We start from the raw sequence: 26968 nt of genomic DNA, 5'->3' as shown, positions 1-26968 counted from the left end.
AAGAGAAAGGGAGATACAGATCAGGGAAAAAGATAAAGAGAGAGAGTTTGAACTTCAGAAAATGGCCATGAAACACGACAGTCAGTTAAAATTGGCAGACATAAAGGGAAATGTACAGTTGGATGATAGTGATGAGGATAGTGAGAAAGAGCGTCAAAGTCGGAGGCTTGGTGGGGATCTATTTAAATATGTCCAAGCATTGCCAAGGTTTGACGAGAAGGAGGTAGAAGTCTTTTTCATTTCATTTGAGAAGGTAGCTAAACAAATGAAATGGCCACAGGACATGTGGGTATTACTGATTCAAACAAAGCTGATAGGCAGGGCAAGTGAAGTGTTTGCATCACTACCGGAGGAGGTATCTGGGACGTATGAGGAGGTGAAAAAATCCATCTTAGCTGCATATGAACTCGTGCCTGAAGCATACAGACAAAGGTTTAGAAATTTAAGGAAAGAATTTGGTCAAACATACATGGAGTTTGAAAGGCTCAAACAGAGTAATTTTGATAGGTGAATAAGGGCTTTGAAAATAGATTAAACTTATGAAGCTTTCAGAAAAATTATAATTTTGGAGGAGTTTAAAAATTCAATTCCTGATATAGTGAGAACTCATGTGGAAGAGCAGAGGGTTAAAACTGCGAGATTAGCAGCGGAAATGGCAGATGATTATGAATTAGTTCATAAATCAAAGCTTGGTTTCCAACATCAGTTTAAGCTTATGAGGGATAGAAACTGGGGACATGAGAAATACTCGAGTGGTAACGGTAAAGGTGATCTGATTGGAGATAATAAGGAGAATGTCCCTCAGATTTTAAAAAAAAATCCAGGAGGATGGAAAAGAAATGAAGAGTTTCAAATGTTTTCACTGTAATAAACTAGGCCATGCAAAGTCACAGTGTTGGTGGTTGAAGAAAAGCACTGGGAAGGCTAATGTGGTAAAACAGGATAAGACAGTGGGGTTTGTTAAAGTGGTAAAGGAAAGCCCAAGTGAAGCAAAGGAGGTGCAAAAGATTGTACAGCCTGATCAAGAGGTGATTGATAAGAAGGTGCCAGATCTCTTTCAAGAATTTACTTGTGTGAGTAAAGTTTACTCATATGTATCAGGAGGAGTGGGTAAAGAAGTCACAATTTTAAGAGATACGGGAGCTAGTCAGTCTTTAATGGTAAGAGATGAGGAGTTATATAGTGGGAAGAATGTTGCCAGAAAAGGTGATAATATGTGGAATTTAGGGTGAGAGGAGTAGCGTTCCATTATATAAAGTAAGGTTGGAAAGTCCAGTGAAGAGTGGTGAAGTGGTAGTAGGAGTAATAGAGAAGTTATCTTGTCCAGGAATACAGTTTATCTTGGGTAATGATATAGCTGGATCGCAAGTGGGAGCGATGCCTACTGTGGTTGATAAGCCAGTGCAAAATCAGACAACTGAAGTGTTGAAGGATGAATATCCTGGGATTTTTCCGGATTGTGCAGTAACAAGGTCGCAAAGTCACAGGTTAAGACAAGAGGAGAAATCAAAGAGTAAAGATGAAGTTGAAGTGCAATTATCAGAAATGATTTTTGAACAGATGGTTGAAAAAGAACAAGAACAGGTGGAGGATGAGGCAGATATCTTTCGTTCAGGAAAATTGGCGGAGTTACAACAAAAAGATATAGAAATAAAACAGATGTATCTGAAAGCGTATACGGAAGAGGAATCTGAGTGTATACCAGAGTGTTATTACCGTAAAAGTGATGTCTTGATGAGAAAATGGAGACCTTTACATATGCAGGCAGATGAACAGTGGGCAGGAGTTCATCAAGTGGTATTGCCGGTAGGGTATAGAAAGGAGGCGTTGCGAGTTGCACATGAGGTACCAGTGGGAAGTCATTTGGGGATAAGGCAATATCAAGCTAAAATCCAGAAACATTTTTATTGGCCTGGACTACATAAAGATGTAGTTAAATTTCGTCAACCATGTCACACATGTCAAGTGATAGGAAAACCTCAAGCGGTGATAAAACCAGGGCACTTAATACCCATTCCAGCATTTGAGGAACCTTTTACAAGGGTCCTAATTGATTGCGTAGGACAGCTTCCTAAAACAAAAAGTGGGAATCAATATCTTTTGACTATAATGGATGTGTCCACTAGGTTTCCAGAGGCCATTGCAGTACGTAATATTACAGCTAAAAAGATTGTGGAGGAGTTACTTAAATTCTTTATTAGATATGGACTACCCACAGAAATACAATCGGATCAAGGATCAAATTTTACCTCAAGGTTATTCAAAGAAGTTATAGATAGCTTAGGAATAAAACAATTTACATCAACTGCATACAATCCAGAATCACACGGAGCGTTAGAAAGGTGGCATCAGACATTAAAGACAATGTTGAGGGCCTATTGTCAAGATTATCCAGAGGATTGGGATAAAGGAATTCCATTCGTACTGTTTGTAATTAGGGATGCACCTAATGAGTCAACCAAATTTGGTCCTTTTGAACTAATTTTTGGTCATGAGGTAAGAGGACCATTTAAATTGATTAAGGAAAAATTGGTGGGTGAGAAATCAGAAATTACATTATTGGATTACGTGTCATAAAGTTGTTATGATCTAGAATACATTGGCTGAAAGTTGTTATGATCTGGAATACATTGGCTGAAAGTTGTTATGATCATAACAACTTTCTAGATCATAACAAATTTCAGCCAATGTATTCCAGATCATAACAACTTTCAGCCAATGTATTCTAGATCATAACAACTTTCAGACTATGTATTCCAGATCATAACAACTTTCAGCCAATGTATTCTCGATCATAACATCTTTCAGACAATGTGTTCCAGATCATAACAACTTTCAGACAATGTATTCTAGATCATAACATCTTTCAGACAATGTATTTTAGATCATAACAACTTTCAGACAATGTATTTTAGTACATAACAACTTTCAGACAATGTATTATAGCTCATAACAACTTTCAGACAATGTATTCTGATCATTACACATTGGTTGAAAGTTGTTATGATCTAGAATACATTGTCTGAAAGGATGTTGAAAGCAAATCAAATAGTAACTTTCAAAAGGGTATTAGAATAGGAAACATTTGCAGAGAGCTGCGGGGAAAGGACTGGGGATTGGTCTGAATTGGATAGCTGTTTCAAAGTGCTGACCCAGGAATAACTGGCTGAATGGCCTAATTCTCTGCTGTAAGATTCTAAAATTCAATAGGAGATAACAGAATATCTGGTCACATTTTGTCAATAGCCCATAAACAGGCAAATTGTTCCCTATTTTTATAAATGAGGTGTAAACACCTTTAAGCAAGGATAAACCAAGTAACTAAACAGATTGGGTGGGATTTTCTGGGTCCTTTCTGTGACGGGATCATCCATTCCCCTCAATGGTGACCCTCCGTAGTGGATTCCTTCGGTGGTTACATAGAACAGTACAGCATGGGTCAGGCTAACCACACAAAACACCGTAGACTTGCCGGTGGACAATAGTGAGCCCCCTCCACCGTCAGTAAACACGACATGGGAGAATTGGAAATTCCCAGCCTTAGTCTTACAGCTGCTGTGGGAAAACTCTTAAAATCTATAATCCAAGATGTTCGGGCGCGATTCAGAGACCTTGTCACGTCCAGCTTGGTGAGACTCAATTGCATCTTGCAAGATGTCATGAGTTCCTTGCCGAGGCCAAAAGAAATGGCAAAGTGCCATTGAATAGCGGGGTCTTCCTTGGCACTGCAGGCGCTGAGAAACATCCCGCTAAACACGCCCAAAACCGGACATAGAAATTCTCTGGTTGAATTGCATCCAAAATCAGTGAATATTTAGAAATGCAAAGCAGATCAAATGGATGTCTTTCTGGGGTGGTTCAATGCCACTGATGCTAGGCAAACCTAATCGGGTTTTATGAATAAACAATTGTACAGGTAAATGGACAGCGCATGGACTTTCAAAAATTCATTGATGAAGTGGTCTATAAATGGCTTGTCACAGATTGAGGGAGGATGATGAGAGCTCAACAAGTAGCCAGTGTTGTACCTTTTTGGTCCATGATATAATCTCCTGTTCAGAGAACATGTCGTAACCTTCGGCAAAGAACATACGCAGTTGTTTCTGGATGAAGGAGACGGTTATCTGAGCCATGGGTAGGTCAGCTGCATTAGCCAGGACATCAGCTACTCGGCCTGAACCTTCCACTATTACACAGGGCGTCCCATTGCCCATTGCACTGTATATTGTCTGGAAGAGAAAAATCACCTATCACAAAACAATAAAACACAGGGGATTCATAGAATGAGTGGGTAGTCATTTAACACAATTTATAACAAAATGTATTAAGCTCTGTGATTAGTGTGTAAAATTGGGTCTTGGGAAACTACATGCTAAACAATAAAGCCCCAAACAGAAAAATAATTGTGATCACATAACATGTAATAAAGGTGGGGTACGTCTTGACCTGGCTGTCCTTCCTGTCAGACATAGGGGTCGCTCATGATAAAGTGGCGAGAACATTTCAACCACTTTATCAATCCCAGCAACATGTTGTTGGCGGTCAGCAACACAGATACAGAGAAATTGAGGAGCGAGTGCTAGGCCCAGAGTTTGAGATCACTACTAGGCCTGAATTTCCAGCACCTTTACCAGTTGTCCATGGGTGAGGTCCCAGGAAGGCCATAAACCCAGCTCCAGGTGGAGAAGGTTGGAGGAACTGCAGGCAAACAGCCTGAAGACAGGACAGGAACAGAAAGGTTATTGTTTCTGTGGGTCTTGGTCAGGGTTGAAAAAGACTACTGTGGGCGGCACGGTAGCACAGTGGGTAGCACTGTTGCTTCACAGCTCCAGGGTCCCAGGTTCGATTCCCGGCTTAGGTCACTGTCTGTGCAGAGTCTGCATGTTCTCCCCTGCGTGGGTTTCCTCTGGTGCCCTGGTTTCCTCCCACAGTCCAAAAATGTGCAGGTTAGGCGGATTAGCCATGCTAAATTGCCCTTAGTGTCCAAAAAGGCTAGGTGGGGTTACTGGGTTATGGGGATAAGGTGCAGGTGTGGGCTTAAGTATGGAGTTCTTTCCAAGGGCGATGAAGTCTTGATGGGCAGAATGGCCTCCTTCTGCACTTTAAATTCTATGAACTGCTATCTATCTATTTTGGAGGAAAGGATGATGGTAAACGTTACCTTGTATTGAACATTCTATTAATAATGTGCAATACAAGGTTTAGTATGAGGCTTCACATAGAGCTATCGCTCAGCATGCTCTGTCCTCATGTGGTCTTACATTACGGATGATGTAGACTGCATTCTGATCCTTGGCCACAACTTGGGACATTATCGGGGAGGGGTGGTGGTGCTGGAGGATCTGGTTATGGTCCAATAGCATTTTGTGTTCAAAGTTGATAAAGTTTGAGACTCAACACACTGACTAAATGAATAGAGAAAAAAGATTCCATGGGTTTGGAACAAACAAAAATAAACTTTAGTGTACAAAGTCAGAAATATAAACCAATTTACAATATCACTTGTATACTCTAAGGTTCAGGGTAAGTATGATATGTATGTAAATTAATAAGCAGGCTGTGGTTGGACACACAACACTACACAATTGATGACAGCTGCAACCAAAACAGATTCTATGGATCTCTCAACTCACCCATACATTTGTCACATTGTGACCAACCAATCTCACAGAAACTTTGCCTTTCTGACAGTGGTTTCCAATCACCACCTGTGAAGATCCTGCCTTGGAATTCTTTCCAAAGGTCACTTCCACTTGGACAGCTTCAACGACAACCCACCTCGCAGGGTTTTAATCCCGCTTTCTGCGATTGCTTTCTCTTCAAGCACACTTTGCTTCACCTTCCTATGCACAATTGCAGATCTTTGGCTGTGCCAAGCAGAATAATACTGCTACAAAGGGGTATCTTTGCCCCATCGGCTCCAGCATGGAGTCACCATCCTTTCACTGCCCTTCTTGGATCTTCAGGGTTCCTCCTCTCATGCCCACTCCACTTAACATCTGCTCCCCATAGCTCTTGAATTTGAAGACTATTGCTCTGCTCCTTTCTTTTCCTTCATTTAACAGGGTCTTTTCCTGTCCCCTGTTTTCATCCCTTACCTGGGACTACCTTTTGGGACCTCTCCCTGGGAGATGGCGCTCTGCATCAGCTCATCTGACCGGCCTTCTCACATTCTTCTGCTTATTTTCTTCTGCATAGCCAGTTCCTGGACTGAAGAATGCAAAACCAGCAAACTGTATATGTGCGGCCATTTCAGGCCAGCGCATGTACATGGGGCCCAGGGTTTGTTATAAACTCCAAACCTCGAAGTAAGGCAATTACTCTTAGTACTGGTTTCATTGGAAGAATGAAAACTTCATTCCTTTGAAGGTTTCTTAAAAATGGCTTTACATTTTCTTTACAAGAACTTAACATCATAAACTTCTACCAAATAGCTTTTGTATATTGTACAGATACATTTTTCACTTTGCTCCACAATTACACATTGTATTTTAAAATTCCAAAGGTTTAGACAAGACAAAGTGAATCATGAAACAAGAATTAGCTGCTTTCTCAGATTTTCAGGGCTCCTGTTATGCCCACTACGCTTCAGGGGCGGGATTCTCTGTGAATCTCCCATATCCCCCCTTCCCCATACCCTGCCCTTCCCCATATCCCCCTTCCCCCATATCCCCCCTTCCCCCATATCCCCCCTTCCCCATATTCCCCTTCCCCATATCCCCATATCCCCCCTTCCCCATATCCCCCCTTCCCCCACATCGCCCCCTTCCCCATATCCCCCTTCCCCCATATCCCCATATCCCCCTTCCCCCATATCCCCCCTTCCCCCACATCCCCCCTTCCCCCATATCCCCCTTCCCCCATATCCCCCTTCCCCCATATCCCCCTTCCCCCATATCCCCATATCTCCCTTCCCCCATATCCACCCTTCACCATATCCCCCCTTCCCCATATCTCCCCTTCCCCCATATCCCCTTCCCCCATATCCCCATATCCCCCTTCCCCCATATCCCCCCTTCCCCCATATGCTCCTTCCACCATTTCCCCCATATGGGGATATGGGGGAAGGGGGGATATGGGGGAAGGGGGATATGGGGGAAGGGGGATATGGGGGAATATGGGGAAGGGGGATATGGGGAAGGGGGGACATGGGGGAAGGGGATATGGGGGAAGGGGGGATATGAGGGAAGGGGGGATATGGGGGAAGGGGGGATATGGGGAAGGGGGGATATGGGGGAAGGGGATATGGGGAAGGGGGATATGGGGGAAGGGGGGATATGGGGAAGGGGGATATGGGGGAAGGGGGATATGGGGAAGGGGGGATATGGGGGAAGGGCGATCTGGGGAAGGGGGATATGGGGGAAGGGGGAATATGGGGAAAGGGGGGATAGGGGACATGGGGAAGGGGGATATGGGGGTATACGGGGAAGCGGGGATATGGGGGAAGGGGGATATGGGGAAGGGGATATGGGGGAAGGGGGATATGGGGAAGGGGGATATGGGGAAGGGGTTATGGGGAAGAGGGATATGGGGGAAGGGGGAATATGGGTAAAGGGGGGATAGGGGACATGGGGGAAGGGGTATATGGGGAAGGGGATTATGGGGGAAGGGGGATATGGGGGAAGGGGGGATATGGGGGAAGGGGGGATATGGGGAAGGGGGATATGGGGAAGGGGGATCTGGGGAAGGGGGATATGGGGGAATGGGGAATATGGGGAAAGGGGGGATAGGGGACATGGGGAAGGGGGATTTGGGGGTATACGGGGAAGAGGGGATATGGGGAAGGGGGATATGGGGGAAGGGAGGGTGTGGGGGAAGGGAGATATGGGGGATGTGGGGGAAGGGGGGATGGGGAAGGTGGGATATGGGGGGATATGGGGGAAGGGGGTATATGCGGGAAAGGGGATCTGGGGGAAGGGAGATATGGGGGAAGGGGTTTATGGGGGATGGGGGGGTTATGGGGGAAAGGGGGGATTTGGGGGAGGGGGATATGAGGGAAGTGGGGACAGACCCAACCCATCAGGCATACGCCACCCCCAGGACGTTCCAGGGCGGCCACGAGCCAGGGACAGACCCTGAGCACCAGGCGGACGCCGCCCACATCTACTGCGAGTGCGGCGACGCCGGCGGGCCACACCCAGCGACGAGGAGGGTAGCCATAGCAACAGGCCCCCGTCGCAGCCGACCCAGGACACTGACGCACAGGATACTGACACAGGACCCTAACACACAGGACCCTAACACACAGGACACCGACACGCAGGACCCTCACACACAGGACCCTAACACACAGGACACCGACACACAGGACCCTAACACACAGGACACCGACACACAGGACCCTAACACACAGGGCCCTAACACACAGGACACTGACGCCCAGGACACTGATGCACACGACATCCACACACAGGGGACGGATGGACAGGAATCACCACTCCAAGGGGCCCCGGACTTCGGGTCGAATGAGGAGCACGCCATTACGCCACTGCTATCTCCTACACCCTCCAGCATCGCAGAGACACTCACCTCGGTTGGGCACTTTAGTGATGAGGCATCTGGGACACTAACTGGTGAGCACAACACAGCCGTCCCGGTACAGCAGGTGGAGGCAGGAGCAGCCGAGGGGCCGGGTGGTCGGTGGGCAGCCCGACGCAGACAACCATCTGCCGGCCAGACGGGTCCCGGGTTCCTGGAGTTACCACACCCTCCCATAGGCCCGATGCAGGCACGGACCGAGGGACGACCGAAGGGGGTGACGGCCGGCTTGCGGCAGCTGCAGACGAAGGTGGAGGAGTCCACCCGCGTGCAGGAGCAGGTAGTGGTGCCGGTCATGCGTGCCACCCAGGCCAAAACCGCACGGGTGCTGTCCGCGGTGGGTCAATGGGGGCGGCGGAGTCAGACATGGGTCGCAGTATGCAAGGCCTGGGGCTTTCCATGCAGGCGGCGTCCGTGGCCCAGGACATGGGTGCCCTCTCACAGGCAGCCATGAGCCAGAGCCAGCAGCAGATTGCAGAGGCGCTCAACGCCGTGGCCCAGTCTCTGCAGGCCATCGCTGAGGGCATCGGCGCCATTGCCCAGATGCTGGCCGGCGCCGCCCAGACACAGACAGGGATGGCCAACCCCCTGAGCTCCATGGCTGCAAACCTGCAGACCCTTGTTGATACCAGGACGGGCCTCCAGGACTGGCAGCGCCAGGTGTCGGGGGGGCGTCGGATGCTATGTCCGTTCGCATCCCCCACCCATGGAGAGGCCGGGGGCCATCGGGCATCACGAGGGAGGAGGAGTTGCTGGGGCCCGTTCCAGGACCCCCTGTAGGGGAGGCCCTGGAACACCGCGACACCTCGGACACCCCCCTTCCGTCCCAGGTGCATCTGGTGGGCAAAGGGCAGGACAGGCTGGCAGCTCGCCATCCCAGTCGCCCGAGCCGCAGCGTGGCCCATCTAGGCCGGGCCACTCCAGGAAACTGCTGCCAAAGGGGACCCTAGTCACAGGGCAGGAATCACAGGAGTCCACCTCCAGTTCTCCTGTACCGTCTGGGGAACGACCTAGACGTAGTCATAGGGCAAGTAAGGCCAAAAAATTAGACACTGAATAAGTTGGCACGGGTGCAGGGCACAGATTAGTTCTGGGGCTAGGGCACGTGCATGAACTGTTTGTTATTAAAATCACTTTCACACCTACAGAAGCTGCCTTTGTGCTCTGTCCGATACGTGTGGGGGTGTGGTGTGAGGTGAGCGCCAGTGGGTGTGTGAGAGATGATAGAACGTCGGCCTCAGGTGAGTGTGCACCCCCCCCCCCCGAGTCGGCCTCGCCATCCCCCCGGGCAGACGGCGGGACCGTGCGCTGCAGTGTCACGGCCGCATGCAGGGACGGTCCGGGTGGAGGGTGGTACTGTGGCCATGGGTCACATATTGTCCAATGGTGTAGAGCCCAGAGCTCATCGCAGGGCGGGTTGTCATCATCCTCCATGGCCTGCAATAGACCCGCTTCCACCGGCGACCGTGTGAGCCCGGCCCGTTGTGCCGCAGGTGGATGTGCAATGGAGGGGTGGTGTGCATGCGGGTGGGGTGCGGGTGGTTGGTGGTGGGTGGGTGGGGTGCGGGTGGTTGGTGTTGGGTGGGCGGGGTGAGGGTGGTTGGTGTTGGGTGGGTGGGGTGAGGGTGGTTGGTGTTGGTGGGTGGTGTGAGGGTGGTTGGTGTTGGGTGGGTGGGGTGAGGGTGGTAGGCTGGTGCCATGGTGTGCAGTCTGTGCCTGCTGGCCCATCCGGTAATGATGAGCAGCCTCCCGTCCATGTCCAGCCCGTCTGTCCTGACCATTACCCCCATCCTCCTCATCTGGGGAGGTCTGCGCCTCGTCTTGCTGCTCCCCCCCTTCCCCCTCCTCTGCCTGAGGCACATCGCCCCTCTGCTGGGCTGTGTTGTGCAGGACGCAGCAGACCACAACGATGCGGCCGACCCTATCTGACGGGTACTGGAGGGCCCCTCCAGAGCGGTCCAAGCACCTGAAGTGCATCTTTAGCAGCCCAAAGCACCTCTCGACCACACCCCTGGTCACTACATGGGCATCGTTGTAGCGGTTCTCCGCCTCGGTCTGTGGCCTCCGTATAGGCATCATCAGCCACGACCGCAACGGGTAACCCCTGTCACCCAGCAACCAGCCCTTTAGCTGGTGGGGGGGGGGGGGGGGGGGGGGGGTCCCTTGACATGGTGGGGATGAAAGATTGCATCAATACGAATAAGTCATGTACAGTGCCCGGGTACCGGGCGCAGACGTGCAGGATCATCATGTGGTGGTCACAGACCACCTGAATGTTCATGGAATAGGTCTCCTTCCTATTCGTGAACACGGCCCTGTTATCCGCAGGTGGCCGCACGGCGACATGCATCCCATCGATCGCCCCCTGGACCATGGGCATCCTGGCCGCCACAGCGAAGCCCGCTGCCCGGGCATCCTCGCTGACCCGGTGCACAGGGAACTGGATGTAGCGGTCCGCAATGGCATATAAATTGTTTGGAGACTTGGGCAGAGGCAAGTTTTTTACACAGAGGGTAGTGGGTGCCTGGAACTCGCTACCGGAGGAGGTGGTGGAAGCAGGGCCGATAGTGACGTTAAAGGGGCATCTTGACAAATACATGACTACAAAGAACAAAGAACAAAGAAATGTACAGCACAGGAACAGGCCCTTCGGCCCTCCAAGCCCATGCCGACCATGCTGCCCGACTAAACTACAATCTTCTACACTTCCTGGGTCCGTAGCCCTCTATTCCCATCCTATTCATGTATTTGTCAAGATGCCCCTTAAATGTCACTATCGTCCCTGCTTCCACCACCTCCTCCGGTAGCAAGTTCCAGGCACCCACTACCCTCTGCGTAAAAAACTTGCCTCGTACATTTACTCTAAACCTTGCCCCTCTCACCTTAAACCTATGCCCCCTAGTAATTGACCCCTCTACCCTGGGGAAAAGCCTCTGACTATCCACTCTGTCTATGCCCCTCATAATTTTGTAGACCTCTATCAGGTCGCCCCTCAACCTCCGTCGTTCCAGTGAGAACAAACCGAGTTTATTCAACCGCTCCTCATAGCTAATGCCCTCCATACCAGGCAACATTCTGGTAAATCTCTTCTGCACCCTCTCTAAAGCCTCCACATCCTTCTGGTAGTGTGGCGACCAGAATTGAACACTATACTCCAAGTGTGGCCTAACTAAGGTTCTATACAGCTGCAACATGACTTGCCAATTCTTATACTCAATGCCCCGTCCAATGAAAGCAAGCATGCCGTATGCCTTCTTGACTACCTTCTCCACCTGTGTTGCCCCTTTCAGTGACCTGTGGACCTGTACACCCAGATCTCTCTGACTTTCAATGCTCTTGAGGGTTCTACCATTCACTGTATATTCCCTACCTGCATTAGACCTTCCAAAATGCATTACCTCACATTTGTCCGGATTAAACTCCATCTGCCATCTCTCCGTCCAAGTCTCCAAACAATCTAAATCCTGCTGTATCCTCTGACAGTCCTCATCGCTATCCGCAATTCCACCAACCTTTGTGTCGTCTGCAAACTTACTAATCAGACCAGTTACATTTTCCTCCAAATCATTTATATATACTACAAACAGCAAAGGTCCCAGCACTGATCCCTGCGGAACACCACTGGTCACAGCCCTCCAATTAGAAAAGCATCCTTCCATTGCTACTCTCTGCCTTCTATGACCTAGCCAGTTCTGTATCCACCTTGCCAGCTCACCCCTGATCCCGTGTGACTTCACCTTTTGTACTAGTCTACCATGAGGGACCTTGTCAAAGGCCTTACTGAAGTCCATATAGACAACATCCACTGCCCTACCTGCATCAATCATCTTTGTGACCTCCTCGAAAAACTCTATCAAGTTAGTGAGACACGATCTCCCCTTCACAAAACCATGCTGCCTCTCACTAATACGTCCATTTGCTTCCAAATGGGAGTAGATCCTGTCTCGAAGAATTCTCTCCAGTAATTTCCCTACCACTGAAGTAAGGCTCACCGGCCTATAGTTCCCTGGATTATCCTTGCTACCCTTTTTAAACAGAGGAACAACATTGGCTATTCTCCAGTCCTCCGGGACATCACCTGAAGATCACCTGAATAGGATGGGAATAGAGGGATACGGACCCAGGAAGTGTAGAAGATTGTAGTTTAGTCGGGCAGCATGGTCGGCACGGGCTTGGAGGGCCGAAGGGCCTGTTCCTGTGCTGTACATTTCTTTGTTCTTATAGGGCGTCTGTCACTGCACGGATGCACCGGTGCACTGATGCCTGTGAGATGCCGGACAGGTTCCCACTCAGCACCTGGAATAACCCCGTGGCATAGAAGTTCAGGGCCACCGTAACCTTGACGGCCACGGGGAGAGGGTGTCCTCCCCCAGTGCCACGCGGTGCCAGGTGTGCCATCAGGTGGCAGATGTGTGCCACGGTTTCCCAGCTCATCCGGAGTCTCCTCCTGCATGCCTTGTTTGGTCTGTGAGGTGCTGGTACGACGAGCGGGGCCGGTACACACGGGGCCTCATTGGGCGTCTCCGTCGCTGTGGCACCACCACCACCTCCTCCTCCTTCTCGTCCTGTCGTGCGGGCGGCTCTCCAGTCTGAGCGGCTGCCACTTGCCTCCCTGCGGCACGCTCCTCTGCGGCAGCCTCCGCCGCCTCCCTGGCACGCTCCTGCTCCACCTCCCTCTGGGCAACATGTAGAAGTGCGGCTCCCACCACGGCGGCCAACATCGCTGGGTGATGACCAAACATAACGGCCAGCAAGGGGTGGGGGTGGGGGGGATAGATGACATGTCACCATTGCCGATACCCCCGCCCCCGCAGCCAGGTGCCATGGGCTGCATGGTAGCGACTGTTGCCAGCTGGCAAATGGCCAGGCGGACACCCCCCTTCCCAGCACGCACCCTCCCCAAACCCTCCCCCTCTCCTCCCTGGCACACACCCTCCCCAACCCCCCCCCCCCCCTTCTCCCCGGAACGCACCTCCCCAATCCCCCCCTCCTCTCCTCCCAGGCACGCAGCCTCCCCAACCCCCCCCCCCCCCTCCCCAGCACGCACCCTCCCCAAACGCCCCCCTCTCCTCCCCGGCACACACCCTCCCCAACCCACCCCGCTCTTCCACGGCACGCACCCTCCCCAACCCCACCCCTCCTCCCCGGCACGCACCCTCCCCAACCACCCCCCCTCCCCGGCACACACCCTCCCCAAACCCCCCCCTCCTCCCCGGCACGCAGCCTCTCCATCACGCACCTCTCCATCACACACCTCTCCATCACCCACCCTCTCCATCACCCACCCTCTCCATCACGCACCTCTCCATCACGCATCCTCTCCATCACGCACCCTCTCCATCACGCACCCTCTCCATCACGCACCCTCTCCATCACGCACCTCTCCATCACACACCCTCTCCATCACGCACCTTTCCATCACGCACCCTCTCCATCACGCACCTTTCCATCACGCACCCTCTCCATCACGCACCCTCTCCATCACGCACCCTCTCCATCACGCACCTCTCCATCACGCACCCTCTCCATCACACACCCTCTCCATCACGCACCTCTCCATCACACACCCTCTCCATCACGCACCCTCTCCATCACGCACCCTCTCCATCACGCACCCTCTCCATCACGCACCTCTCCATCACACACACTCTCCATCACGCACCTCTCCATCACACACCCTCTCCATCACGCACCCTCTCCATCACGCACCTCTCCATCACACACCCTCTCTATCACGCACCTCTCCATCACGCACCCTCTCCATCACGCACCTTTCCATCACGCACCCTCTCCATCACACACCCTCTCCATCACGCACCCTCTCCATCACGCACCCTCTCCATCACACACCCTCTCCATCACGCACCTCTCCATCACGCACCTCTCCATCACGCACCCTCTCCATCACACACTCTCTCCATCACGCACCCTCTCCATCACGCACCCTCTCCATCACGCACCTCTCCATCACACACCCTCTCCATCACGCACCTCTCCATCACGCACCCTCTCCATCACGCACCCTCTCCATCACGCACCCTCTCCATCACACACCCTCTCCATCACGCACCTCTCCATCACGCACCCTCTCCATCACACAACCTCTCCATCACGCACCCTCTCCATCACGCACCCTCTCCATCACGCACCTCTCCATCACACACCCTCTCCATCACGCACCTCTCCATCACACACCCTCTCCATCACGCACCCTCTCCATCACGCACCTCTCCATCACACACCCGCTCCATCACGCACCCCTCCATCACGCACCCTCTCCATCACGCACCTTCCCATCACGCACCCTCTCCATCACACACCCTCTCCATTACGCACCCTCTCCATCACGCACCCTCTCCATCACACACCCTCTCCATCACGCACCTCTCCATCACGCACATCTCCATCACGCACCCTCTCCATCACACACTCTCTCCATCACGCACCCTCTCCATCACGCACCCTCTCCATCACGCACCTCTCCATCACACACCCTCTCCATCACGCACCTCTCCATCACGCACCCTCTCCATCACGCACCTTTCCATCACGCACCCTCTCCATCACGCACCCTCTCCATCACGCACCCTCTCCATCACGCACCCTCTCCATCACGCACCCTCTCCATCACGCACCTCTCCATCATGCACCCTCTTCATCATGCACCCTCTCCATCACGCACCTTTCCATCACGCACCCTCTCCATCACGCACCCTCTCCATCACGCACCCTCTCCATCACGCACCCTCTCCATCACGCACCCTCTCCATCACGCACCCTCTCCATCACGCACCCTCTCCATCACGCACCCTCTCCATCACGCACCCTCTCCATCACGCACCCTCTTCATCATGCACCCTTTCCAACCGCTGCTCCCCCCCAGCCCCTCCTACCCCCAAGCCTCTCCCCAGCCCCTCCCCATGTCCCTCCCCCCAGCCCCTCCCCTCCAGCCCCTTACCCCAGTTCCTCCCCCAGCCCCTCCCCCAGCCCCTCCCCCCCAGACCCTCCCTACCCCCAGCCCCTCCCTCCCCCCAGCCCCTCCCCCAGCCCCTCCCCCCCGGCACGCACACTCCAATGGCTCCTGCGACCCCCCCACCACCACCACCTGCGGCCGTGCCGTCATTTCTCCGGCAGACGCCCCACGCCGACTCCAACCTCCGCGCTGGCCGGCGTCAACCATCACGACTGATTGACGCCATTACATAGGTGGTTTGATTCACGCCGGCGTGACCCGTGGTCACGTCTGCGGGACTTCAGCCCATCCTGCCCGGAGAATTGGGGCGGCCCCGGGGCCCATTGCGGCGCCGGTCCTCGGCATTCTCCGAGGCGCGCGGCGCGATTCACGAGAACGGGATTTTTTGGGGGGGCCGGAGAATATCGCGGGGCAGCCGGGCAGGATTTACGCCACTCCCGGCGATTCTCCGACCCACCGGTGGGTCCGAGAAACCCGCCCAATCTCTTTTCCCTGTAGCTCTTTCGTGAATTTGGAGCCTATTATTCTTTTCCTTTCTTTACCTTCATTTAGCAGCATCTATTCATATCCCCCATCTTCACCTCTTACCTTTCGGGACCTCTTCCTGTTCCCCTCCCTGGTTTGGGACTTTCTCCCTGTCCGTGCCCCTCCCACTTTCTGCTCCATGGGACACCTACAAGATGGCATTTCCCGGCTATCACGTATGCAGGGACCCTCATACTGAGGAAATTCGAGAACACCTTTTTTATCGCCATGTCAGCAGTGTTACAGTTCGACCCAGAACCCAGCCTCCTGGGAACCATATTCGGGGTGTTGGACTTGCCAGAGCTCCGGGCAGTGGAAGGGGCCGATGTCTTAGCCTTTAGGTTATCAACAGAGGTTGGATAGGCTTGGGTTGTTTACATTGGAGCGGAGAAGATTGAGGGGCGACCTGATTGAGGTGTACAAGATTATGAAGGGCATGGACAGGGTGGATAGGGAGCAGCGGTTCCCCTTAGTTCAAGGCTCAGTTATGAGGAGACACAAATTCAAGGTCAGGAGCAGGAGGTTTAAGGGGGATTTGAGGAAAATTATTTTTACCCAGAGGGTGGTGACGGCCTGGAATGCACTGCCTGGGAGGGTGATAGAGGTGGGATGCCTCACATCCTTTAAAAAGTACCTGGATGGGTACTTGGTACATCTTAACAACCAAGGCTATGGGCCCAATGCTGGCAAATGGGATTACGTAGGCAGGTCAGGTGTTTTTCATGTGTCAGTGCAGACTCAATGGGCCAAAGGGCCTCTTCTGTGCTGCATTAGTCTGTGATTCTGAGAGCCCAAGGTTTGTCAGGAACTGGTGTTCTCGACCTCTGAACTTCAAACTAAGGTCAGTATTCTTTTTTTTAAATAAATTTAGAGTACCCAATTCATTTTTTCCAATTAAGGAGCAATTTAGCGTGGCCAATCCACCTAGCCTGCACATCTTTGGGTTGTGGGGGCGAAACCTATGCAAACACGGGGAGAATGTGCAAACTCCACACGGACAGTGACCCAGAGCCGGGATCGAACCTGGGACCTCGCGCCGTGAGGCTGCAGGGCTAACTCACTGTGCCACCGTGCTGCCCATAAGGTCAGTATTCTTAACACTTATTTAATATTAACCCTTTACAGTACAGTCCCATTGTGAGAGTCTGGGAATCGGTCCCTCTTTTATCAGATGAGCCCGGAAATCATTCAAGAATTATTCAGCAGCAGACAATTCAGTTCCTTGAGATTTACCGACTGCGTTAAACCAAACATTGATTGTGACATGGCTGGCCATTTGAAAATGTTCACTCACATGAGGGGCAGCATGGTGGCACAGTGGTTAACACTGCTGCTACACAATGCCAGGGACCTGGGTTCAATTCCGTCGTTGGGTGACTGTGTGGAGTTTGCACGTTCTCGCCCTGGGTGTCCTCTGGTTTCCTCCCACAGTCCAAAGCTATGTAGGTTAGGTGGATTGACCGTGCTAAATTGCCCCTCAATGTCCAAAGATATGCAGGTTGGGTGGGCCATTGGGATAGGGCGGGGATGTGGGCCTAGGTAGAGTGGTCTTTCAGAGGGTCACTGTTGACTTGATGGGCCAAATGGCCTCCTTCTGCACTGAAGGGATTATATGAAGCCCACTCGAAAACAGAAACACATTTTTGGAAAATGCTCTAAATGGGAGATTACTGTATTTCTAGATTGCCAGATGCTTCTATTTTCGCTGCTTGTTTTACAGAGCCACCTAGTGGACATGACTTACTACTATGAAGTGATGCTTGACAGCAAAAGTGAATAGGAAATGTTGACATAGTAACTTACAATAATAATAATAATCTTTATTGTCACAAGTCGGCTTACATTAACACTGCAATTAAGTTACTGTGAAAAGCCCCTAGTCGCCACACTCCGGTGCCTGTTTGGGTACACTGAGAGAGAATTCAGAATGTCCAATTCACCTAACAAGCACGTCTTTCAGGACTTGTGGGAGCAAACCGGAGCACCCCAAAATAATTCTAAAAATTTGAGAACATTGGTCTTATGGTAAGAAAATATAATACTCATCAGGCACGCATTGAATTCAGCAAACCAAAGAGCAGATAAATCACTACAATCTTATGGCAGCTTTAAATCTGAGCAAAAGAATGTGCATTTGGCACAGTTACTGATCTGTTAGGAATCGAATAGTCTGTGGGGTCCACAGAAATCTTGTTCGTAAGCAATTGCTGCGAGGGAAAGATTTAAAACTACAAACACCCATTAGCATCTGCATGTTGATCAAATAATCAGAAAAAAAAGCAGAGATTTTTGACAGAAAACAGAAGTTTTCATGATACAGGGCACACCCTGCCTCGATTGTGGTGGCCATTGGGTCTGCACCAGCCCTTGGAAAGAGCACCCCACGCCTCCACCCTGTCCCCGTAGCCCAGTAAACCCACCTCACCTTTTTGCAAACTAAGGGGCAATTTAGTATGGCCAATCTACCTAACCTGCACATCTTTGGACTGTGGGTGGAAACGAGTGCACCCAGAGGAAACCCATGCAGACATGGGGAGAATGTGCACACTCCACACAGACAGTCACTTTAGGCCGGAATTGAACCTGGGACCCTGGAACTGTGAGGCAGCAGTGCTAACCACTGTGCTACCGTGCCACCTCCATTTTAGCAGTGACTACACTGCACAGGGTGATTTCATTCGCTTTAAAGAGCATCTTGAAGTTGTGAAAGGTACAATAATAAGCAATTTTCATTTGTTACTTACGTTCAGAGTTCCAGGGCCTCCTTCAAGGACAACACATACAATTGGGATTTCAATTCCACCATCTGCAAACAAGCATTTTTCAGATACAAGAGGATACAAGAAACATTCCAGTACTAACTGTAAATCAGGAGGTGGAGAGGAGAGAGAGGAACTTGATGAAATTACAAGCAGTAGGGATGTTGTAATGAGCAAACAGATGGAGCTGTGGGTTGACAAGTCTCCAGGTCCAGATGGACTCCATCCTCAGGTCTTAAAAGAGGTGACTAATGAGGTAGTAGATGCATTAATGTTAACTTTCCAACATTTGTTAGATTCTGAGAAGGTTGAATCAGCCTGGGAACTCGCAAATATAACCCCCTCTATTCAAGAAGTCGGAAAACAGGAAGCTATGGGCTGGATATTTTAGTGTCTGCCACAGAATCCTTTCAGTGCAGAAGGAGGCAATTTGGCCCATCAAGTCTGCACCGACCCTTCACATGAGCACCCTACCTAGGCCCACTCTCTTCCCCCCATCCCCGTAACCCCACCTAATCTTTGAACACTTAAGAGAAAATTTAGCATGGCTAATTCACCTAAACTGCACATCTGTGGACTGTGGGAGGAAACCGGAGTACTCAGAGGTAACCCAAGGTCAGAATCGAACCAGGGTCCCTGGTATAGTGAGGCAGCAGTATTAACCATTGTGCCACGTCATGGGAGAGGTGAAAACTCAAGGTAATTATGTCGAGTCAACATGGTTTTATAAAAGGGAAATCCTGTTTAACCATTTATCAAAGCTCTTTGAATGAGTAACATGTGCTTGTGAATAAAGGGAGCCTGCGGACGTGCTGTAATTGAATTTCCAGAAAGCATTTCTTAAGGTGCCACACCAAAGGTTATTGCAAAAAATAAAAGCTCATGGTGTGGGGGTAACATATTAGCCTGGATTGATGATTAGCTGACTGGCAGAAAACTGAGAGTATGCATAAATTGTCTGATTGGCAAGATATGATGAGAGGAATCCTGCAATGATCTGTTCCCACAACCTGCCATTGGGATTTCCCAATGTGGCCAAACCACGCTGCCGGGAAATCCGCAGATGTGGGTGCGCTGCTGGTGCAAAGGAGAATCCCACTGGTGGAGAATCCTGCCCCTAATACTTTTGCTGGGGAGCATGGGTACATAGGAACATAAGAACAGAAGAACTAGGAGCAGGAGTAGGCCATCTGGCCCCTCGAGCCTGCTCCGCCATTCAATGAGATCATGGCTGATCTCTTGTGGACTCAGCTCCACTTTCCGGCCCGAACACCATAACCCTTAATCCCTTTATTCTTCAAAAAACTATCTATCTTTATCTTAAAAACATTTAATGAAGGAGCCTCTACTGCTTCACTGGGCAAGGAATTCCATAGATTCACAACCCTTTGGGTGAAGAAGTTCCTCCTAAACTCAGTCCTAAATCTACTTCCCCTTATTTTGAGGCTATGCCCCCCAGTTCTGCTTTCACCTGCCAGTGGAAACAACCTGCCCGCATCTATCCTATCTATTCCGTTCATAATTTTATATGTTTCTATAAGATCCCCTCGCATCCTTCTAAATTCCAACGAGTACAGTCCCAGTCTACTCAACCTCTCCTTGTAATCCAACCCCTTCAGCTCTGGGATTAACCTAGTGAATCTCCTCTGCACACCCTCCAGTGCCAGTACGTCCTTTCTCAAGTAAGGAGACCAAAACTGAACACAATACTCCAGGTGTGGCCTCACTAACACCTTATACAGTTGAAGCATAACCTCCCTAGTTTTAAACTCCATTCCTCTCGCAATGAAGGACAAAATTCCATTTGCCTTCTTAATCACCTGTTGCACCTGTAAACCAATTTTTTACGACTCATTCATTAGCACACCCAGGTCTCTCTGCACAGCAGCATGTTAATATTTTATCATTTAAATAATAATCCCTTTTGCTATTATTCCTACCAAAATGGATCACCACACATTTGTCAACAGTGTATTCCATCTGCCAGACCCTAGCCCATTCACTTAACCTATCCAAATCCCTCTGCAGACTTCCGGTATCCGCTGCACTTTTTGCTTTACCACTCATCTTAGTGTCGTCTGCAAACTTGGACACATTGCCCTTGGTCCCCAACTCTAAATCATCTATCTAAATTGTGAACAATTGTGGGCCCAACACTGAACCCTGAGGGACACCACTAGAGAAACACCCATTAATCCCCACTCTTTGCTTTCTATTAATTAACCAATCCTCTTTCCATGCTACTACTTTCCCCTTAATGCCATGCATCTTTATCTTATGCAGCTACCTTTTGTGTGGCACCTTGTCAAAGGCTTTCTGGAAATCCAGATATACCACATCCATTGGCTCCCCGTTATCTACCGCACTGGTCATGCCCTCAAAAATTCCACTGAATTAGTTAGGCACGACCTGCCCTTTATGAACCCATGATGTGTCTGCCCAATGGGACAATTTCCATCCAGATGCCTCACTATTTCTTCCTTGATGATAGATTCCACCATCTTCCCTACTACCGAAGTTAAGCTAACTGGCCTATAATTACCCGCTTTTTGCCTACCGCCTTTAGTGGGACAAAACATGTATGTTTCATATCCATGATTCACAGAAGCAATTTTCTTCCCTGAGATTCCCAAAACATAACTCATAAATGGGTTTTAGACATTTGAAGACAGTGTCCAAAGCTGTTGGAATTATTTGGAGAAGGAAGATACCCCTTTTGGAGGGGTTAGATACCCCTTTTGGGGAGGTAAATTGCCCCTTTATGAAAGGTCAGGTGCACTTTGGGATTGTTAAAAGTAGACAATGCATAATAAGTAGATAACCTCTGTGGAACTGTCAAGCTGTCAAGTTATTTAAATTCCCAGACCATTTAAATTGCTGGATAGATATTGCTCAGGTTTGATGGAGTAATGTTCCATCTATGCAATCTGATCAGACACTTCCAGCAGGCATAACATTGGTCAGCTTTGAGTTCAGGTTCCAAAGATGAAAGCCCAATGTGCCAAAGAGCACCTTCAATGCATGTTTGTTCCTCCTGCCACTACCTCATCTGCAGCTCCAAATCGAGACACTCCTACCTTCTGTCCCCATTCTCTGCTTGGAGATGTACTTTTCCAACTGGGTCCTCAAGGAAATCTCCACACCGTATTGTCCATGGGTCCCATCATCCACGAGGATAAAGTGTGTATGGTTGTGATCCAGGCATGATAATCTGCCCTGATTTGCCTCATCCATGTAATAATCCACAGGATACATTCCCTGTTCCATGAAAGGGAAGCATGGTTAGTTACAGGCAGTAATTATTGGTGCAATCTTACATAGAAACCTAGAAAATAGGAGCAGGAGGAGGCATTCAGCCCTTCGAGCCTGCTGCACCATTCATTATGATTATGGCTGATCATCCAACTCAATAACCTAATCCCGTCTTCTCCCCATATCCTTTGATCCCCTTCACCCCAAATGCTATATCTAACTGCATCTTGAAAACATACAATGTTTTGGCCTCAACATTGCTTTGGCTTTCTGTGGTAACAAATTCCACATGCTCACCACTTTCTGGGTGAAGACATTTCTCCTCATCTCTGTCCTCAATTATTTCCCCATATCCTCATACTGTGACCCCTGGTTGTGGACACACCTGCCAGTGGGAACATCCTTCCTGCATCTACATGACGGTTGCCTCCAACTCCTCGTTGTAACAGATTCTGAGGGCTTAGTTCCTCTCTTGCTTCTGCCCAGTGCAAGATGGCAGAGAGGCACTATTTAAATGAAGGCTCCAGGCTAGTCAAGGTCTCTGACTGCCTAATCCTCATTACATATGCACAACCTCATCTTCCAAATTATATCCAGCATGGAAGCTACGCAATATGGTCCTTTTTTAAGCTTATCTTTGAGTTTTTATGAAATGTTTATGTGGTACTGAAATCGCTGCCAAGTAACCATTTGTTGCTAATCCCTAATTGTCCCCGTGGCGATGGTGTTGATCCACCATTTTGGATCAAAAGACCATAACACATAGGAATAAAAGTAGGCCATTCGGCTCATCAAGTCTGCTCCACCATTCAGTGAGATCATGACTGATCAAATATAATCCTCAACTCCACTTTCCTGCCTTATCCCCATAGCTCTTGTCTCCCTAACTGATTAAAAATCTGTCCATCTCAACCTTTAAAAAAATATATATATTTATTAAAGTTTTTTAACGCAATTTTTCTCCCTTACAAACAATAACACCCCCGCCCCATAACAAAAAAAAACGAGAAAATATATACATGGCAAAATGATACATTTACACAACTTTGTACACTGGCCCTCACCCGTACGTGCCAGTTTCCCCAACCCTTCATGTTATCTCTTGCTCATCCACCCTCCCAGGCAGTCCCCCCTTCCCCCCCCCCTCCCCCACCAACGGTTGCTGCTGCTGCTGACCGACCTTCCTCTAACGCTCCGCGAGATAGTCTAGGAACGGTTGCCACCGCCTGTAGAACCCCTGCGCAGACCCTCTCAAGGCGAACTTAATGCTCTCCAACTTTATGAACCCAGCCATATCATTTATCCAGGCCTCCAGGCTGGGGGACTTCGCCTCCTTCCACATTAGCAAGATTCTTCGCCGGGCTACTAGGGACGCAAAGGCCAGAATGCCGGCCTCTTTCGCCTCCTGCACTCCCGGTTCGTCCACTACTCCAAATATTGCTAGCCCCCAGCTTGGCTTGACCCGGACTTTCACCACCTGAGATATTGCTCCCGCCACTCCTCTCCAGAACCCCTCCAGTGCCGGGCACGACCAAAACAGATGGGCATGGTTCGCCGGGCTCCCTGAGCACCTTCCACATCTGTCCTCTACCCCAAAGAACCTACTCAACCTCGCCCCCGTCAAGTGCGCTCTGTGGATCACCTTAAATTGTATCAGGCTGAGCCTGGCACACAAGGAGGAGGAATTAACCCTACCTAGGGCATCAGCCCACAGACCTTCCTCGATCTCCTCCCCCAGCTCCTCCTCCCATTTACTCTTCAACTCTTCTACCAGTGCTTCCCCCTCTTCTTTCAACTCCTGGCGTATTTCCGACACCTTGCCCTCCCCGACCCATACACCCGAGATCACCCGATCTTGAACTTCTTGTGCCGGGAGCAACGGGAATTCCCTCACCTGTCGCCTCACAAAAGCCCTCACCTGCATATATCTGAAGGCATTTCCCGGGGGTAACTCGAACTTCTCCTTCAGTGCCCCTAGGCTCGCAAACGTCCCGTCGATGAACAGGTCCCCCATTCTTCCAATCCCCGCCCGATGCCAGCTCTGGAACCCCCCGTCCATCTTCCCCGGGACAAACCGGTGGTTACCCCTGATCGGGGACCACACCGATGCTCCCATTGCACCCCGGTGCCATCTCCACTGGCCCCAGATCCTTAGCGTTGCTGCCACCACCGGGCTCGTGGTATACTTTGTCGGCGAGAGCGGCAGCGGTGCCATCACCAACGCCCCCAGGCTCGTTCCTTTACAGGACGCCATCTCCATCCTCTTCCATGCTGCCCCCTCTCCCTCCATAACCCACTTGCGGATCATCGCCACATTTGCTGCCCAGTAGTAGCTCCCCAGGTTTGGCAGCGCCGACCCTCCTCGGTCCCTACTGCGTTGCAGGAACCCTCTCCTTACTCTCGGGGTCTTATTCGCCCACACAAACCCCATAATACTCCTGCCTACTCTCTTAAAAAAGGCCTTAGTGATCACGATGGGAAGGCATTGAAACACAAACAGAAACCTCGGAAGGACCACCATTGTGACCGACTGCACTCTACCCGCCAGCGAGAGTGGTAACCTGTCCCATCTTTTGAAATCTTCCTCCATTTGCTCCACCAACCTCGTCAGATTCAGTTTATGTAGGGTCCCCCAACTCCTGGCTATCTGGATCCCCAGATATCGAAAGCTCCCCTCCGCACTCCTCAGCGGTATCCCTCTTTCTTGGTCCCCCGCCTGTAATACAGAGAGCTCACTCTTCCCTACATTGAGCTTATAGCCCGAAAACTCCCCAAACTCCCTGAGAGTCTGCATGACCTCCACCATCCCCCCCATTGGATCCGCCATGTACAGCAACAGGTCATCCGCATATAGCGACACTCGATGCTCTTCTCTCCCTCGGATCACCCCCCTCCATTTATTAGACTCCCTCAATGACATGGCCAATGGTTCAATCGCCAATGCGAACAACAGGGGGGACAGGGGGGACAGGGGGCACCCCTGCCTCGTCCCTCGGTACAGTCGAAAGTACTCCGACCTCCGCCGGTTCGTCACTACACTCGCCATCGGGGCTCTGTAAAGGAGATTAACCCAATTGATAAACCCTACCCCGAACCCAATCCTAGGCAGCACCTCCCAGAGGTACTCCCACTCTACTCGGTCAAAGGCCTTCTCCGCGTCCATAGCTGCCACTATCTCCGCCTCTCCCTCCTCCGATGGCATCATTACCACGTTTAAGAGCCGCCGCACATTGGCGTTTAGTTGCCTGCCCTTTACAAATCCCGTCTGGTCCTCGTGGATTACCCCCGGGACACAGTCCTCGATCCTCGTGGCCAGCACTTTTGCCAGCAACTTTGCATCCACATTGAGGAGCGAGATCGGCCTGTACGATCCACATTGCAGTGGGTCCTTGTCCCGCTTTAGGATCAAAGAAATTGTCGCTTCCGACAATGTCGGGGGCAGGGTCCCCTCCTCTCTTGCCTCATTAAAGGTCCTCACCAGTAGCTGGGCCAACAGGTCTGCGTACTTCCTGTAGAACTCCACCGGGAACCCGTCCGGTCCCGGGGCCTTCCCCGCCTGCATGCTCCCCAAACCCTTGCTCAGCTCCTCCAACCCAATTGGTGCCCCCAAACCAGCCACCTCTTGCTCCTCCAGCTCGGGAATCTCAGCTGATCTAGGAATCGTCTCATCCCCTCTTCCCCCGCTGGGGGCTGGGATCTGTACAGCTCTTCATAAAAGGCCTTGAATACCTCGTTTATTTTCGTCGCACTCCGAACCGTGGCTCCCCTTCCATATTTGACTCCCCCTATTTCCCTCGCTGCCATCCTCTTACGGAGCTGGTGTGCCAGCATCCGACTAGCCTTTTCCCCATATTCGTAGGTCGCCCCCTGCGCTTTCCTCCACTGTGCCTCCGCCTTCCCTGTGGTCAACAGGTCAAACTCCGTCTGGAGCCGTCGTCTTTCCCCAAGTAATCTTTCCTCCGGGGCCTCTGCGTATCTCTTGTCCACTCTCAAAATCTCCCTCACTAACCTCTCCCTTTCCATACCCTCTGTCTTCTCCTTATGAGCCCTAATGGAAATGAGCTCTCCCCTGATCACCGCCTTCAACGCCTCCCATACCACCCCCACCCGCACCTCCCCATTGTCATTGGCCTCCAAGTACCTTTCGATACACCCCCTCACCACACACCACCTCGTCCGCCAGCAGTCCCACATCTAGCCGCCACAATGGGCGTTGGTCCCTCTCCTCTCCCAGCTCCAGTTCCACCCAGTGCGGGGCATGGTCCGAAACGGCTATAGCCGAATACTCCGTCCCCTCCACCCTCGGGATGAGCGCCCTACCCAGGACAAAAATCTATCCGGGAGTAGGCTTTGTGTACATGGGAGAAGAAAGAAAATTCCCTGGCCTGCGGCCTTGCAAACCGCCATGGGTCCACTCCCCCCATCTGATCCATAAGCCCCCTAAGTACCTTGGCCGCCGCCGGCCTCTTTCCAGTCCTTGATTTGGAGCGGTCCAGTGCTGGATCCAACACTGTATTGAAGTCCCCTCCCATTATCAGGCCTCCTTTCTCCAGGTCCGGAATGCGCCCCAACATGCGCTTCATGAATCCTGCATCATCCCAGTTCGGGGCGTATACGTTTACCAACACCACCCACGTCCCTTGCAGCCGACCGCTCACCATTACATATCGCCCTCCATTGTCCGCTACAATAGTCTTGGCCTCAAATGACACCCGCTTTCCCACCAATATTGCCACCCCTCTATTCTTCGCGTCCAGTCCCGAGTGGAATACCTGTCCTACCCATCCCTTTCTTAGCCTGACCTGGTCCACCACCTTCAGGTGTGTCTCTTGGAGCATGGCCACGTCCGCCTTCAGTCCCTTTAAGTGCGCAAACACTCGAGCCCTCTTCACCGGCCCATTCAGGCCCCTCACATTCCACG

At 51.0% G+C, this 26968-nt stretch overlaps 1 protein-coding gene across 1 annotated transcript in view; it reads right to left on the bottom strand.

Moving 5' to 3' along the window:
- Positions 1–26968, bottom strand: part of trpm2 (transient receptor potential cation channel, subfamily M, member 2) — a 350526-nt gene that overhangs the window by 247116 nt on the left and 76442 nt on the right. The window contains exons 8-10 of the mRNA XM_072484225.1: positions 21873–22053; positions 18781–18842; positions 4029–4229 (exon numbers count right to left, since the gene is read on the bottom strand). Of these exons, the coding sequence (XP_072340326.1) occupies positions 4029–4229; positions 18781–18842; positions 21873–22053 (444 nt within the window). The remainder of the gene's footprint in view (positions 1–4028; positions 4230–18780; positions 18843–21872; positions 22054–26968) is intronic.

Source organism: Scyliorhinus torazame, chromosome 2, assembly GCF_047496885.1.
Source record: "Scyliorhinus torazame isolate Kashiwa2021f chromosome 2, sScyTor2.1, whole genome shotgun sequence".
Lineage (NCBI taxonomy): Eukaryota > Metazoa > Chordata > Chondrichthyes > Carcharhiniformes > Scyliorhinidae > Scyliorhinus > Scyliorhinus torazame.
This window is presented reverse-complemented; position numbering and strand designations above follow the sequence as displayed.